The following is a 17,769-nucleotide window of genomic DNA, read 5'->3' on the forward strand; positions in this document are numbered from 1 at the left end:
CACGGTCATTATAGTCTCTATATAACGATCAACGATAAGGTATCGATCCATCACGGTACAATGGTCCTCGTACTAAGGCCACATTGATCACCAATGTGAACCACTATTACTGGTCCTTTCCACCTCGAGCACCATGGCGACTCATGCCTAATAGCCCCTTCCAACTTGGTCATCACGACCTCCTCACCTCAATAACCCATGTCAAAAAGTTCATTCTCCTTCTATAACAAGACCACCATGATCACCATGAGCATTGTGGCTCCTTTGCCTCTTAGGCCTATTTCTAAATATCCCCTTTGCACCCATTTGCTGTGGCTACCATCATTACCATAAAACCAATTCATCTTGGTGATGCCTACCCACTATGATCATTGTCAACCTGCATACACTACTAAGGCCTTCTAGTCTAATATCTATCATTGTTGTGGTTTAAGAATATTTAAATGAGTGGCTTATCTTTGAATTTAATTTCAAAGAATTTAGAGGTAAGACAATGACTAGAGCTCTAGTATTGATTAGCCATGCATGTTAGACTATTAGGAAAGTAGGTGTCAAGTTGTGTTTCAAAATAAAGAGTTTAAACCAAGTAACAAGAAAAATTCAGAAGGCAATAACTATATTGGAAATGGAGGAAGAAGGTTGATAGGTAAGAGGTTTGTGATGGAACTATGGTCAACATTGGAAGTGGATTGGGTGGAGGTGAACTGTATTAAAGCTTATAATGAGAAAAATAAAATTATCGGGATACAAATGGTGATAAGGAATTGTAAGTACACTTATTAGTGTCATTTTTGAAAGGTATACATTCAAAAGAGCTTGAAAGCAAAAGCTATATGTGAAGAAATAGCTCTAGCGAATCAAAAGTGCAAAAAAGTGATTGTTGAGACACAAAATGCTATGGTACACTTAACAATCATACGAGGAGGGTAAGTGAGCACATTGGCAAATGACCCAATATTGAATAGCAAGTATGCATAAAAAGTTTGAAAACTTATATTTTTGAAAGGTAAACTTGAAATCTAACTTGTTTGGGAATTGAGTAGAAGATGAATATGTCAAATTTCATTAATCAACCTGTATAATATTTCGTGAATATCTTGAATAAGGATAACCTTTTCGCACCTAAATAAACAATAGCTTTATTAGTTACGAAATACTAAGAGTCATGAGTGAATAATCATATACTAGGTCATAAGATATAAGTTGTACTTGTTTGAATGATGTACATGTATTGAATATTCTTTGCAATATAGTATATGCCTATGACTATTTTGTTAGAATAAAATTATAATAAAAAACCATTGAAGTTTCGTCCCATTTCAGTCTCACCCCTTAAAAGCATATAAACAAAACAAAAAAGAAATTGAATATTTCCTTTCTACTTTCACCACGAAACCTTCGCTTTTTCTCTTTCAACGCTTTCCTTTCCCTTTCTTTTTCCTTTCCTTCCATATTCTCATTGCTATAAAACCCATCATTTCTATCATTAGCAAGAAAAAAAAAAAAAAACCAGACCCATTTTTTATTTTTAATTTTTTTCTGCTTGAAATTTCTCTCTCTGATAACCCCAAATCCTCAAGTGTCTTGTAGAGAGAGAGAAAAAACAGAAACACAAAAACAAAAAAGAAAGGGGAAAAAAATTCTAAATTCAGTATCCATTTTAATCGACAATTTAAAAGGATGGGTCAAGTTTTTCGCAAGCTCTTCGATACCTTTTTCGGTAACTCAGAGATGAGGGTATTTTCAATCTCTCTTTATTTCTTTTGTTTTGTTGATAATTGGCCATTTGCATCTCGTTTAGTTATATTAACTGAAAGTTGATCATTGTTAGGGTTCTTTTTTCTTGTACCCTATATAGTTTGGTTTTATAATTAATGTGGAGTTGAAGAAAAGTTCTTGACATGGATATTATAGGGTAGTTTTGCTGAAGATCTTATATCCCATTAAATTCAGCTAGATGTCTGTGAATTTAGCTATATCTTTCAGTGAATTCTGTTAATAGATACGGGTCAACCTCTAATGTAGAAATACGTGATTGTATTAAGATTTTTGTTGCATAGAACAAATTTTCACTTTTGGGTGTTTTGAGGAATGTGTTTGTATCATATTGAGTACCGTTGTCTGTTGCATCGAAAATTCAATCTTTTGTTTTGTTCAATGAAATGGAAGTGAGAAATGCAGGTGTTTTCTGTCATTGATTGAGTTGTATGCTGCAGGTATTTTCTTTTATCATGTTGGTTGTAGAAAAGAAAATGAATCCCAAATGTGTTCACACTTTAGTATTTGTTATAGCTTGCTCTTTCTTGAATGAGATAAATGAAAAACACGACTATTGTATAATGTCCTCCTAAGTTATGTTGAGAAGTTGAGTAACCTGATTTACCTTTGTTATCTTTTACTTTTGGTAAGGCTCAACATCTATTTGCTAATGTTCAGAACATAGATATTTGCTCTTGATTTCGAGTTCTATTATAATAGGATGTACATTCAATAATGTAGAACTAGAATGTTCGAAGTTGGCAGACCTTTTCATTTGTCGAGACCTCATATGCATCAAATTTACTTGTTTGTTGAGTTTAGGTGCCATGCTAGATATTCATTGATGAATCAAACATATATATGAATTATAATGCTGATCAGTTTAAATATGTATTGACCATTTTTTGTTTTTAACTCTGGAGATAATGTTTTGATATGAGTTCACCCTAGAAATTAGAGTCCTGAGAATCATTGAAGTCAAAATGTGACTTAATTTACACATTTGTTGAAATTAGGTTCTATGGTAGATATCACAGAAGGACCAATAGAGATGAGTTATAATTCTGATCAGTTTATATTTGTATTATCCGTTTTTCCCCTAACTTGAGAGATACTGTTTTGATATGAGTTCACCTTAGAAACTAGGATCCAAGCCAGTGCACTTTTGACATATTAGTACATTGACTCAGATTTCTGAATTTAGGTAGTAGCATAATTCGCATGTCTTACTCTTTTCTGTACCACATCTGGGCATTGCTATCATTTATCTCAGTCTATTATTGATGGTTCTTCTACTTTATGTTTACTCTTGCAATTAGATACCAGTGCAGTTCACCTTTTTTTTTTATAAAAAAAATCACTTTATATTCTCCTTTCTTGTTGTGATTTTCTGGAGCTGGTTCAGGTTGTGATGCTTGGCCTTGATGCAGCTGGAAAAACAACTATATTGTACAAGTTGCACATTGGAGAAGTTTTATCTACTGTCCCCACTATTGGTAGGCAACTTAGTCTATAATAACTTGATTTTAGAAACGGTTAACTATATGATTGAGACTCTTGTATTTTGCTGTTCTTTCTTTTCCTTCTTTTTTTTTTTTTTTCCTTTGGGTCCTCACTGGGGCTTTTGTATTCTGTTGTTTGACACATTCTCAGTCCTAATATTAACTAAAATTGGCATGCAAGGTTCCACTTCAGGAAGGACTAAAACCATAACGCTAAAAGTAATTCACTTTTTTTTTTCTCAAAATGCTACATCAAATCTGAATAGAACAAGCAAACCTGTCAGAGTGGAATAGTGGGCCCTTATGATAAGATTATTTTTCCTAGTTGGCCAAATCACTATTCAAGGGACTGTATAGTTTAAGGAAATATTAATTCAGTAATAAATTATCATTCTAGTTGTTCTGATGTCTTGCATTGCTGATGAGTTTAGACTCACTTCATGTCTTCAATAACAAGTATTAACTGATTTTATAAAGTTCCCTGACCGTGTCATGCGCCTGCTTTGTACAGCAATGTGGTTGTTGTTTGGGATAGAGAAACCGTGCTTCTCTAGTCTTCGTCCCTATAGGTGTTTTGTGAACAAAGTAGTTGAGTTTTGTGAACTCTGATTCAGTGTGTATTAGATATATCATTGATTAGATTTTTTTGTTTAATTTATTTTCCTTCTATATTCGTCTGAATCAATTTTTTTCCTCAAAATTTACTTTTGACATAGATCATTGATTAGTGTTATGGCCCATTTTTCTATTCCTCATATAATCTTTGGTTGAAATTTTGGCTTTAAATTGGATTTATTAACTTTTTTCCTTTAGGTGGATAGACAAGTTGATATGAGTAATGAGTTCTTGTTGATGTCTCCTTCAGGATTCAATGTGGAGAAAGTTCAATATAAGAATGTGATGTTTACAGTTTGGGATGTTGGTGGACAAGAGAAACTAAGGCCACTCTGGAGGCACTACTTTAATAACACAGATGGATTGGTGATAATTACCGCTCTCTCTCTCCTCTTAAAAAAATGGAATACATTTTCACCCTCCAATTGTTCTTCTGATTGTTTTGTTAATTTGTCAAAACTGAAAGATTTTATTTGTTAAAGTGATTTTACTCCGTTCTTCACTACTGATTGAAAAGTTAAGCCGTTCATCTCTCTCTCTCATACATATTTCTGTTCAGATCTATGTTGTTGATTCCTTGGACCGAGAGAGGATTGGGAAAGCTAAAAATGAATTTCAGGTTGTAAATTTAGAAGGTACACAAACTTGTTAAGCATTTGGGCTTAACATTTGTCTAATTTTCTCTTTATGTTCTTTCAGACTATTATCAATGATCCATTTATGCTCAACAGTGTCATCTTGGTGTTCGCCAACAAACAGGACATGGTATGTTTTGTGTAGTTGTTTTGGACCTGTGTTTTTCTGTATACATTGCAAAGTGCATGTGGTATCTGCTAGATGAGCTATTCAGAACAAAAGCATGCAATTTTTAGTAGTCTGACATAACAATCTTTTGGTTATTTTACTTTCTCACATGTAATGGAAAAGTGAACTGTTGAGAACAAGACATGCAATGTTGCTTAATCTGACATAACAGTCTTTTGGTTATTTTCCTCATGCAATGTTGCAAAAGATTAATAGCAGCAAAGAAACTGACACTTTAATAGCATATATGATTTTAACACATGGATAGCATTAGTAATGTTGCATGTTTTTATGTGCATAGAATTCGAACTTACTTATGCTCTGTGCTCTTCAATATAGTTTAACATGTCTGCTTATCATAGTGATTTACATCTTACCTTTGAAGATCTATGAACAAAACCTTACCTCATTGTTCAATATTGATGAAATGTGGCTCTTGTATATAGCTGCATGTTTGATGACTTCATTCACTGTATGAACTGTAAATCCTTGAACCAAGTGTCCTTATCAAAGTTCCCCTTGCTCTCTCATTCCCCTTAACATTTTTCTACTTGAAGAAGGCGTCATTTTACCATTGTCTGAAAACTGTGATTGCCTCAAAATTGATCATCTTTGGCATAATATGGAAAAAGCATGTGAAAGTGCAGCATGGCTGCTTTAATTCCTTGGACTAAACAGTAAACACTATTGTAGTGTTGCTTTTTGGTTGGATGAAATTATGACACACGAGTCTTCTAGAGTTCTCTGCTAGAAAGAAGCAGCATATATATGTGGACCAGGTTGTTGTGAGAGTATCATTACTTCTGTTTGATTAAATTTTGACCTGTTTGGTTTTTGTGATCATTGCCTAGAACAATGTTACATTTTCATAAATAGTATCAAGATATTCATGTGATCTTAGCATGTGTTTTATCCTGTTAGAGACCTGTATCAATACTATTTGCCCCCGTATTTTGTAGCATTTGCTGGTTGTAACATGAATTTCTTGTTAGATTGTCTCAACTGTATCAATGGCTTTCTCTTTCCTTGTGTACTTTTTGGTATCCTTGTGTACTTTTTGGTATAATATGTACATCCAAGGTAAAATGAGATCTAGGTTGCGTGGGAGACTGTTGCCCTCTTAAATGTGCTTTTATCCTAATAAATTTGGTTAAACAATGGATTTGGCGGAGTTGGAATTCCCCTATGGCAATCAATGCTTAGCGAATGGATAACCAAAATACATATAGAAACATTTTATTGTAGTTCTGTTTTTGGGAGAAAGTAAAATCCGTGAAGCTAGATCGTAGGCTAACGCTGAAGTTCGTTTTGCTTCCTGGCTTAAAATTTAATGGCTCTTTTGTATGGATATCGTGATGTTATTCTCCGTTCTCACATCACTACTTATGATGTAATGTGGAGATCGAATGTGTAATACTGAGCATCAATATCTGATCCTTCTAGCATTCATTATTCCGTTAAGCTTGATTTCGTGACAGATGAAAAGGGCTAGTTTTTCTTACCACTTCTCCCATTTTGCTTTGGCTGAATAATCGAGATGAAAACTGCAGTCTTGCATGCGTATTTTTTCGAGCTTGCTAGTTGAACTAAATCAACCATTATTTGCTTTTCCTTGTACAATGATGCATGCATCTAAGTTCCCTTACAAAAATGTCTCTTTCAGTTTATCTGATTTTGTGTTTCTCTTTCCAGAAAGGAGCAATGACTCCAATGGAAGTATGTGAAGGATTAGGCCTTTTTGATCTGAAGAACCGAAAATGGCACATACAAGGTACTTGCGCACTTAGAGGAGATGGTCTCTATGAAGGCTTGGACTGGTTAGCCAGTACGCTCAAGGCAATGAGAGCTGCTGGATATCCATCCATAGGTTCATCATCATTCTCATAAAAACAGGTTCCAACCCCTTCTCTTGCCTATACTCCCATTAAAACGGAGCTCGAAAACAAGAAAATAATTCTTAACAACTTCATTCCCAGATACATCATCATCATTGAAGCTTGTAAGCCGTGTTTAAATCGCTAGGAAGTTTGATGTTGTAATCGAAGTTTTTTTTTTTTTTTTAATTTTTTATCGGTTTAGTCTAAAAGCTGATGAAAGTCTAGTGGGGGGGGGGTGTTTCCCCTTGCATCTTATATGGCACTTAGATGAGTGAGTTTCTACCAATGTACCAATGTGTGCATATTGAAAAAGGCAGGTATTACATCAAATGAATTTCATTTGCTTACCAGGGATATTTAGATTGACCCATAAGACTCATATAAAGTGGAAAATGATTGTCATTTTGAGATTTCTTTTGTTTTTTCAATCAAGAATTTGTGGTTGCAATTCTTGGTTTCTGGAATTTTCGTCGGATACGATTATCGCCTTTTAAAGATGATTGTATGAACTATGCTAATCGTATGTAAAGTAAAATTATTACACATTATATCAGGTCAGCCCTACTTGCTATATTTAAAAATTCATAATGGGTAAATCTGACTCTTTTGTAAGGTTGAAGTGGACTTTATCTAAAAAAATAAAGGTTAAATTGATAAAAATAAAAAAATGAAAAATGTAAATTTAAGGATTAAATTTGTTATTATTCCTTAAATCTTTTATTAAATTAAATTTCATGCTTATTTAATGCATTTTGACAAAAATGAAAATTAAAGTGATTTCTCTATATCCCATTTGGAATTTGTACTAATAAAAAAAGCTTAAGATTTTTTATTAAAGAATTGTTTGTGAATTGATATGATTATATATTTGAAATCATAAAATCATTGATTTCAATTATTTTTGTTTTTCAACCAAAATTTTCAAAATGAAAATACACCTCAAATTTATTTATAAATTTACAATTTTATGTCTAAAAAAGGAACAGAAAAACATGGGTGTAGGTGTTGCTAATTAAAATTGATGAATGAATTGTCATATTTTCATAGAAGGCAACATCAAATATTATTTTCATAAATGAATGAATGAATTATTTTAAAGAAATATTACAAAATAGAAACGTCAAATATTTTCATAAATTTTAGATAATTAATTTATGGAAATTATATCTAAAAATCATTATTATTAGGTATCAGTGCTATTAAACAATGAGATTCTAATTGAAAATTTGCTCATATAAATATGATGTATTAGACTATCCTTCTTATCATAACCTATTCTTCCTTTTAAAACTAAAAATGGCTGTTAAAATAGAGTGGTTGTTGATTTTCATGATTATATCTATGTTACTCATGATTTCTGAAGCACGAAAATTTGATAGAAATGTTTTGACACTCAAAATATTCAATCCTCTTCATGATCATTCTGCCATTAAAAAAATGTCATCATGAAGAAAGAAACTCCGGGAGGGACCAAATCCTCTTCATAACTCTAAACCTCCGCTAGCACCTAGTGGTTTTAATATCATTGTGAAGAGAGAAACTCCGAGATGTCCAAATCCTCTTCATAATTCTAATATTCTGTTGGCACCTAGTGGTTTAAACATCATCGTGAAGAGAGAAACTCCAGGAGGACCAAATCCTCTTCATAACTCTAATCCTCTGCTAGCATCTACTGGTTTTAATATCATTGTGAAGAGAGAAGCTCCGGGAGGTCCAAATCCTCTTCATAATTCTAATCCTCCATTGGTTCCTAGTGGTTTAAACATCATCGTGAAGAGAGAAGCTCCAGGAGGACCAAATCCTATTCAAAATTCTAATCCTCTGCTAGCACTTAGTGGTTTTAATGTCATTGTGAAGAGAGAAACTCCGGGAGGACCAAATCCTATTCACAACCATAATCCTCCACAGGCACCTAGTGGTTTTAATGTCATTGTGAAGAGAGAAACTCCAAGAGGACCAAATCCTCTTCATAATTCTAATCCTCCACAGACACCTAGTGGTTTTAATGTCATTGTGAAGCGGGAAACTCCGGGAGGACCAAATCCTCTTCACAACTCTAATCCTCTGCTAGCTCCGCTTCCGGGCATATGATTAATCCGAGTCATTTTTTAAAGAATAATCCAAGTCAATTTTCATTATTAGTGTAACAATCCACAATTATTTAAATAAAATAAGACATTGTTTTATACATTATTTTATGAAATATTATGTTGTTTTATTATCATGGTTATGCTGTTCTTCAATTTCATAGATTAGAGATTCAATACATCAACTTATGAAAAAACATGGTTCTGTAGAAAGCTATAATGATTTATTTATTAGATTAATCCAAACAGAAACTATTTTAAGATCTTATAATAAGATGTAATATAAATCATATATTTTACTTATCGTTGATATAATTATGTTAATCTTATAAAATCTTACGTTAGTAATATTTAAAATAAAAAGTACTATCATTTTTATTTTAAAATATATTTTATTTAATCCAGAATATATTACATAAAATAGAGGGTTCATTTATCCAAAAAATCTCAGTTGAATCAGGTGAGTCATTGTATGTCCCTACATTGTCTGGTAATTCTCATTCTGGATGACCTGCTTTTGTAGCTGCCTCTTTGAATGCTGCTTTCAAGTACTTGTCATAGCACTGCAAAATGGCTTCTTGATAAGTTTGTGGTTCAGGGACAGCAGAGATGTTAGCAGCAAAACTACGAATATGATATGGTAAATGAGAAATTGCATACTGACCTGATTCAAGTGGAGCAGAGGATTGGTTAGAATAAACAGTCTTTCATCTATTGTGGTTGTTTAGGGAGATGCAAAGTACGACGTAATGGAGGCGTAGGTGATGAAGACACAATAGGTGAATCGGGTGGAGGAACGAGTATGACAAATGGTGAATCGGGTGGTGAAGCCATGATATTAGGTAGAGGAGAAAGTGTAGTATCAATGTCAAGAAAAGTGTATCATTGGATGTAGGAAAGAAAAATAAAGAGATTTAACTGGAAAAATGATTTCATGAAAAATGACATCCCAATTAACCAACAAAGTTTTTGTGTTAAGGTTGAATAAAAGATATCAAAAACAGTGGAATACCCCATGAATATAGACGGAATTGCTTTGGGTGAAATTTGTGGTGTGGTCAAGACAACTAAAATTTTTCAAATAAGAACGATCAGGTAATTTCTTATAAAAAACCTAAAAAGGACTTTTTTAACCTAAACTAGGAGTTGGTAAATAATTAATGATAAAATAGGTTGCTAAGACACACCCACCCCAAAATTTACTAGGCATAGTAGATTGAAATTTTAAATATCGAGCTACTTCAAATAAATGTCGATGTTTACGCTCGGCCACCCCATTTTGCCGTGGAGTGAGTACAAAAACTTTGATGTATAATTATCATGGTACTAAAATATTCATTACACTCAGTCTTAAAAAAATCACATCCATTATCACTTAAAATAGTTTTAACAATGTAGCTGAAAATTGGTTTTTGATCATGACAAAGAATTGCTTGAGTTGTACAAGAAAATCACTTTTTAAACGTAAAAGATGCACCCAACTCAAACAAGTAAAATCATGTACAATAGGCAAGAAATATCTTTGCCCACTGTGGGTTGAAATCCTATATGGACCCCACAAGTCTAAATGAATAAGAGAAAACACTACCTCAGCCCGAGTTTTACTTATTGGAAAATGACAATCTAGTTTGTTTTGCTAATGAACATACAAAACATTTTAGTATAGAAGTACTATTGGAAAAAAAATGCAAATAGAAGCATGACCAAGATGGGAATGCCAGAGTATGGAAGAATCAGTAGTGGTAGTTGTATGAAATGAGATGTTACCCACGGTTGATGTAGAAGTTGGTGACAAAGTTGAAGCTGAAGTTGGTGAAGAAACAATTCGAGAAGGTTGAAGGATATACATACCACATTGTTCTTGACCAATCCCCTTCATCTTTCCACTTGAGAGGCCCTGAAATATGCAAAAATGGGGATAAAACGAAACAAAACAATGCAAGTCTTTAGTGAGTTTAGAAATTGAAAGCAAATTATAACGGAAATTTGGTATATACAGCACATTGGCTAATTTAGTATCAGGAGAAATAGTGCTAGAAGTAATGTGTGTGATTGGTGACGAGGAGCCAGTAGGTAATCAAACACAAGACGAAGATGATGCACATGAAACAGCAAATTCCAAATGTTGAAAGTTAGATAGCATGTGGTTGGTGGCACCAGTGTCCAAAATGCATTCACAAGGCGAGACCATACTTGCCAAACTAGTCTCTGTCGAACTTGCAACAACTGCTACCATAGACTCCTTATTCAAAAAATTTAATATTTGTTGATATTGAGCTTAAGTGAATATAGGTGCTTGAGGAGTATTGGATATGCCAACATCAGCAATAGCATCCATCGAGTTAGTTGCCACCACATTATTTACCACAAACCCAGTCAAATTCAAAATCCTTTTTGGTGAATTTAAAATCAAGAGAATATCTGATTAACCTGTAGCAGCTCTTCCTTTTGTGTTCATTGATCTTGCAATGGTCACAGACACCATTGAATCGCTTCTTTTGAGCCATATTAGCCGAATACACCAAAATTGGATCTAAAGCAACTGGCCTTGAAGCATGATGCCTGTGAGATTATTCTTGCATTAACATGGAATATGCTTGATTCACGGTAGGCAATGGAGTCATTAACAGAATCTGACTACAAACAACACCATAAGTATCATTCAATCCCTGGAACAAACATTGCTGAACATGTTCAACTTTTTGCTTTGAGCGTCCTAAACAACCACAAGAAGAAAACGGAACGAGTGCATCATACTCATCCCAAAATAGATGCAATTTGGTGAATTATAATGACACTGAACAGTCCCTTAACAATGAGAAGCAATCTCACGATGCATGAAAAAAACTCGAGAACCATCAACCTTGTTGAAATGTTCACTAAGATCAATCCAAACCATTGCTGCACTAGAAGCAAAGACTATTCCTGCTGAAAGTTCCTTGCTGACAATGTGTAAAATCCAGAATAACACTATAGCATTGCATCGGTCCCATTGTGGATGGAAATCGATTGTTTTTGAGTCTTTAGGACAGGTACCATCCACAAAACCCAATTTTTTCTTCGCCAACAATGCTATATATTCGCATAGCTTTGGCTCCAAATAGTATAATTCTTAGACCTAAGAAGTTGATGAGAAACTAGTTGTGCACCTGGAGTATCAGATGGATGTAAGTGTAATGGATGGTTGAAATCTACAGTAGAACCCAATGGAGTCACCATTCTCACCAAACAACAATCGACAACTAACAACCAACACTCTTGGTTCAAGAAAGTTACCAATTAGCAAACAATCAAGCAGAAGAGATCTGCAAAACAAGATGACAAACACGAATTGATAAAACCAAACAACTGATCAAAGTAAATCTATGAAAGATGGAATGTACGAAAGAGAATGGCAGATTGAGGAGAGACTCACGTTAACCAGAAAAAGACAATTGACAGTGGCTCTGATACCATGTTGAGAAACATCGGTGACTATAGTCAACGCGTGACATGTCAATGATGAGCACAAGAGAAGCAAGACAGAGGAGCAAAGATGACAGCTAGGGCACAAAAAAAGAAAAAGAAAAATAATTGGAAAGTAACCACAATATATTTATACAGCAACAATTTAGTCACTAACCAACTAACCAATTAACAATTTTTAGTTAGATTACAAACTTAAACACTAACTAACTAGTAACTATAAGCTAACCTTTCAACAGGACGGTCACGGGTCCCCTTTTTCTTTTGCTTTTTCAGCCTTTTTTTTAACAATTAAAAAAATAATTTCAAATTAAAAAAATAATTTCAAATTATTTCCTGGTGCCGCCTGACATATCGACGACACCCATTAAAAAATATTTTTTTAATCTGATATACTAAAGAAATACGGGTATCTTGTCGGAAAAAACATACTGGTGCTGTTTGACACAGTGGTAAGAAAATATTTTTTTAAAAACTAATCATGTTGTACTAATTGGGGGGAAGTGGGGGTGGTGTTGCCGGTTGGTTAGGCGGCACCAGTGAGCTATTGTAGTGTTTACCTATTCCGGTAAATAAATTTTCCCCTATCCTATTTCAGTAATAAATTATTCTTTTTTTATTAGTTGGGGAAAAAAGCTTAAAAAATAAAAATGAAAAGTGTAAATTTTTGGATTAAATTTATTAGGGTAAATTACACCCATAGTCACTTTTGTTTACTTCAGGTTACGTTTTAGTCATTTATGTTTGAAATATTACGTTTTAGTCACTTATGTTATTGTGTTGCAACATTTTAGTCATTGAGCCATTAATTGTCGTTAACGGTATAATAGTAAGCTAATGTGGCGCATTAAATCATCATTTCAAACAAAAAAATTAGGTTAAATTATACAATTGGTCCCCATATTTTTTTTCATTTTGAGCAATTTACTTTTTTCTTTTATGTTCTTTTAACTTTCTTTTTTTTTCATTATTTTCCTTTCTCTTCTTCTTCTCCCTCTATTTTCCTACATTTTCCATTTCTTTCAACATATCAGGAAGTCGAATTGGCAGTGAAGAAAAAAGCATGGTATGGGTTTATGGGTTTTGGTTATACGCAATGATGGTTTTCGACTTATTTCTTCACTGCCAATTCGGCTTCTTGATATGTTAAAAGAAATGAAGAAGGTAAGAAAATAGAGGGAGAAACAAAAGATAATGGAAAATAAAGAAAAAAATTAAAGAACATAAAAAAATTAAATTGCTCAAAATGAAAAAATATGGGGATCGATTGTATAATTTACCCTAAAATTTTTGTTTGAAATGATGATTTAACGTGCCACGTCAACTTACTGTTACACTGTTAGCGACAATTAATAGCTCAGTGACTAAAATGTTACAACACGATAACATAAGTGACAAAAATGTAACATTTCAAACATAAGTGACTAAAATGTAACCTAAGGTAAACAAAAGTGACCATGGGTGTAGTTTACCCAATTTATTATTATGCCTTAAATCTTTTATTAAAATAAATTTCATGCTTTTTTTTAATGTGTTTTGACAAAAGTGAAAATTAAAGTGATTTCTCTATATCCTATTTGAAATTTGTACTAATAAAAACTAAAGATTTTTTTATTAAAGAATTGTTTGTGACTTGATATGATTATATATTTGAAATCATAAAATCATGGATTTTATTTATATGTGCTATTTTTTTCAACTAAAATTGTTTTTTGGAACCAAAATTTTCAAATACACCCCAAATTTATTATTAATTTCCAATTTTATGTATAAAAAAAGAAAAGAAAAACATGGGTGTAGGTGTTGCTAATTAAAAATTGATGAATGAATATTGTAATATTTTCATAAAAGACAACATCAAATATTATTTTCGTAAATGAATGAATTATTTTAAGGAAATATTACAAAATAGGAACAATATCAAATATTTTCATAAATTTTAGACAATTAATTTATGGAAACATTACAAGTAAATGGAAATTATATCTAAAAATCATTATTATTAGGCATCAGTGCTATCAAATATTGAGATTCTAAGTGAAGATTTGCTCATATAAATAGATGTATTAGACTATCCTTCTTATCATAACCCATTTTTCCTTTAAACTAAAAATGGTTGTTAAAATGGAGTCGTCGTTGATTTTCATGATTTTGTCTATGTTACTCATAATTTCTGAAGCACGAAAAGTTGATAATCTAAATGATCGAAAGATTTTAACACTCGGAAGCTCCAATCCTCTTCGTGATCATTCTATCATTAAAAATGTCATCATGAAGAGAGAAACTTCGGGAGGATCAAATTATCCTCTTCACAATTCTAATCCTCCACAGGCACCTAGTGGTTTTAATGTCATTGTGAAGAGAGAAACTCCAGGAGGACCAAATCCTCTTCACGATTCTAATCCTCTGCAGGCACCTAGTGGTTTTAATGTCATTGTGAAGAGAGAAACTCCGGGAGGACCAAATCCTCTCCACCATGAAACTCCGGGAGGACCAAATCCTCTCCACCATTCTAATCCTCCGCTGGCACCTAGTGGTTTTAATGTCATTGTGAAGAGAGAAACTCCAGGAGGACCAAATCCTATTCACAACCATAATCCTCCACAGGCACCTAGTGGTTTTAATGTCATTGTGAAGAGAGAAACTCCAGGAGGACCAAATCCTCTTCACGATTCTAATCCTCTGCAGGTACCTAGTGGTTTTAATGTCATTGTGAAGAGAGAAACTCCGGGAGGACCAAATCCTCTTCACCATTCTAATCCTCCGCTGGCACCTAGTGGTTTTAATGTCATTGTGAAGAGAGAAACTCCGGGAGGACCAAATCCTATTCACAACCATAATCCTCCACAGGCACCTAGTGGTTTTAATGTCATTGTGAAGAGAGAAACTCCAGGAGGACCAAATCCTCTTCATAATTCTAATCCTCCGCAGACACCTAGTGGTTTTAATGTCATTGTGAAGCGGAAAACTCCGGGAGGACCAAATCCTCTTCACAACTCTAATCCTCTGCTAGCTCCGCCTCCGGGCATATGATTAATCCGAGTCATTTTTTAAAGAATAATCCAAGTCAGTTTTCATTATTAGTGTAACAATCCAATTTAAATAAAATAAGACATTGTTTTATACATTATTTTATATGAAATGTTATGTTCTTTTATTATCATGGTTTTGCTGTTATTCGATTTCATAGATTAGAGATTGAATACATCAATTTATGAAAAAAAAAAATTTGTTCTGTGGAAAGCTATAATGATTTATTTATTAGATTAATCCAAACATAAACTATTTTAAGATCTTATAATAAGATATAATATAAATCATATATTTTACTTATCATGGATATAATTATGTTAATCTTATAACATCTTACGTACGTTAATATTATTTAAAATAAAAAGTACTTTATTTTTATTTTAAAATATAATTTATTTAATTCAGAATATATTATATAAAGTAGAGGGTTCATTTAAAATATATTATATATATGTTTTTTATTCCATTGAAATATAATACAAGGTCTAATTATTGTTTTAGTCCTTGTACTATACTGAAATTCGAAACTTAATCATTCTATTGTTACAGGTTCGAGTTTTCTCGGACTCGGGTTTATTTTGCCAGCTTTACTCTATATTCCATTTGTAATTTGTATTAAGTAATTTAAAGTCTGTAATTAAAAAAAAAGCCTATATAATTAAAAAATCACTAAATATTTTTTTATATTTTTGTGATTTTATATGATTATATATATTTGAAAACATAAAATCATGGATTCCAAACATTTAAGTATTTATGTGCTATTTTTTTTCAACTGAAATAATCTTTTGGAATGAAACTTTTCAAATACACCCATAATTTATTTATAAATTCCCAATTTTATGTTTGAAAAAAGAAAAGAAAAGAAAAGAAAAGAAAAACATGGGTATAGGTGTTGCTAATTAAAATTGATGAATGAATTTTAATATTTTCATAAAAGTAAACATCAAATATTATTTTCATAAATGAATGAATGAATTATTTTAAGAAAATATTACAAAAAAAGAACATAAAATATTTCCATGAATTTTAGATAATTACTTTATGGAAACATTATAAGTAAATGGATATTATATCTAAAAATAATTATTATTAGGTATCAATGCTATTTAATAGTGGGATTCTATTTGAAAATTTGCTTATATAAATATAATGTATTACACAATAATGCTTCTTAATTATCATAAGTCATATTTTTTCTTTAAATTAAAAAGGCCTTTGTCTTTGTCTATGTCTATGTCTATGTAACTCGTGATTTCTGAACACAAAAAGTTTGATAGTATAAACTTTTCATAATCATTTTGCAATTAAAAATAAAATCATGAAGAGAGAAATTTCTGAAGGGCTGAATCCTCTTCATAATTGTAATATTCCTTCACAGGCACCTAGTGATATTAATGTGAAGAGAGAAACTGGATATAAGCCCAATTTACATATTTATTGTACTTAATTTTGATTAATTTTGGAATGAGACGTCATTAATTTAAGTTTATTATTTGATTTTTGATTAGTGCATAAGGTCGGAAAGTAAAAAAGAATTAGAAATTGAACTTACATAAAAGTTTGGTTGAAGGATCGCAATTGAATTTTTAAAACTTTATTTAGAAGATTTATTTGTAAAAATATTACTTTAAAATTTCTTGATTAGGATAATATTTTAATTTACTAGTACTCTATCTCTTAAGTTATTTTAGACAACTCTTTAATATTAGAGAGTCATGAGATTTGAACCTACATTTTAAAACCTTCAATCCGGTATTTGTTGTTTCTCCGGTTTAGGAGATAGACACCGTCATCTCACAAATTTATATTGATAACAAGTTAAACAAAACTCGTTGATTCAGTCTTGATAGGCGTACTGTTGGAAGTATCGAGTCGACCGTCTATCGTATTCAGTCTACCGAAAAAAAGTTGGCCCATCCAAGTAAGAAGTTAGTTGGATTCTGTCAAGGTAAATAGCAATCAGATTTAATCGACCTGAGCGATTGAGGTTGTTGGCTCGAGTTGGGCCATTTTAGTTCACAAGGCTACCGAAGAGTTAAATCTTGATGCGTGTTTCGTGGTTGTTCGTTCGATAAAGATTAGTTGTTGGACATTCTCGTAATTAATTTACACACAGAAGGGTTAGTGGTTTTGGGTGTCCTCGATCACTATAACTAACTTATTGGTTGAAGGAAAAGACTTCTTATCAAGGATCAGTTTGAAATCGGAACAAAATCGAGCATGAAGCTAGAAATTTGTCATATCACTTTATTTAATTAATTTTCGTTTTTACTTATTTTTCCTGTTATTTTAATTTCAATTTTTTTCTACTTTTATTAGATTTAAATCCCCTTTTTGAATTTTGCACAGATCGTCACACGTCATGGACACGACAGTTACCTAGATGCACAAACCTGGTTGAACTGGACAACAATTTTAAATATCCCAGTCTCTGTGGGATTGACCCTACCCCTTATATTGCTATTTATTTACAATTTAGGCTTAGGAATATTATTTTTGGTGGATTCAACACCCATCAGAAACTCCAAGATGGCCAAATCCTCTTCATAACTCTAATCTTTCGCTGGCACCTAGTGGTCTTAATACCATCGTGAAGAAAAAAACTCTAGGAGGGCCAAATCCTCT

General features: G+C 32.5%; 3 protein-coding genes across 5 annotated transcripts; all 3 read left to right on the plus strand.

Moving 5' to 3' along the window:
* The first annotated feature begins 1,364 nt into the window (after positions 1-1,364).
* Positions 1,365-7,004, plus strand: LOC107963505 (ADP-ribosylation factor). Of its 3 annotated transcripts, none has more exons than XM_016899997.2 (6): positions 1,365-1,737; positions 3,164-3,254; positions 4,126-4,241; positions 4,435-4,494; positions 4,575-4,640; positions 6,372-7,004. In XM_016899997.2, exons 1-6 carry the CDS (start codon positions 1,681-1,683, stop codon positions 6,564-6,566), a joined length of 585 nt encoding a protein of 194 aa, XP_016755486.1. In that variant the 5' UTR covers positions 1,365-1,680; the 3' UTR covers positions 6,567-7,004. The 3 variants fall into 3 exon arrangements, with proteins under 3 accessions (XP_016755486.1, XP_040960995.1, XP_040960994.1); XM_041105061.1 differs by having other exon boundaries at positions 1,365-1,720; XM_041105060.1 differs by lacking the exon at positions 4,435-4,494.
* Positions 7,005-7,852: 848 nt separating this feature from the next.
* LOC107955085 (myosin light chain kinase, smooth muscle) lies at positions 7,853-8,647 on the plus strand. The gene is made up of 2 exons (XM_016890803.2): positions 7,853-7,899; positions 8,008-8,647. Exons 1-2 carry the CDS (start codon positions 7,853-7,855, stop codon positions 8,645-8,647), a joined length of 687 nt encoding a protein of 228 aa, XP_016746292.1.
* A 5,585-nt stretch (positions 8,648-14,232) lies between these two features.
* On the plus strand, positions 14,233-15,141 carry LOC107955094 (sporozoite surface protein 2). Its single transcript, XM_016890810.2, has one exon. The coding sequence runs from the start codon at positions 14,233-14,235 to the stop codon at positions 15,139-15,141; it is 909 nt and encodes a 302-aa protein (XP_016746299.2).
* The last annotated feature ends 2,628 nt before the right edge of the window (positions 15,142-17,769 follow it).

This window comes from Gossypium hirsutum, chromosome D11, assembly GCF_007990345.1.
Source record: "Gossypium hirsutum isolate 1008001.06 chromosome D11, Gossypium_hirsutum_v2.1, whole genome shotgun sequence".
Taxonomy (NCBI): domain Eukaryota; kingdom Viridiplantae; phylum Streptophyta; class Magnoliopsida; order Malvales; family Malvaceae; genus Gossypium; species Gossypium hirsutum.

Coding starts and splice junctions, on each gene's coding strand:
- LOC107963505 (XM_016899997.2), top strand. CDS start 1,681: ATGGGTCAAGTTTTTCGCAAGCTCTTCGATACCTTTTTCGGTAACTCA. Junction 4,495..4,574: donor AAGCTAAAAATGAATTTCAG/GTTGTAAATTTA, acceptor ATGTTCTTTCAG/ACTATTATCAATGATCCATT. Junction 4,641..6,371: donor TCGCCAACAAACAGGACATG/GTATGTTTTGTG, acceptor TTCTCTTTCCAG/AAAGGAGCAATGACTCCAAT.
- LOC107955085 (XM_016890803.2), top strand. CDS start 7,853: ATGGCTGTTAAAATAGAGTGGTTGTTGATTTTCATGATTATATCTAT. Junction 7,900..8,007: donor ATTTTCATGATTATATCTAT/GTTACTCATGAT, acceptor GTCATCATGAAG/AAAGAAACTCCGGGAGGGAC.
- LOC107955094 (XM_016890810.2), top strand. CDS start 14,233: ATGGAGTCGTCGTTGATTTTCATGATTTTGTCTATGTTACTCATAATT.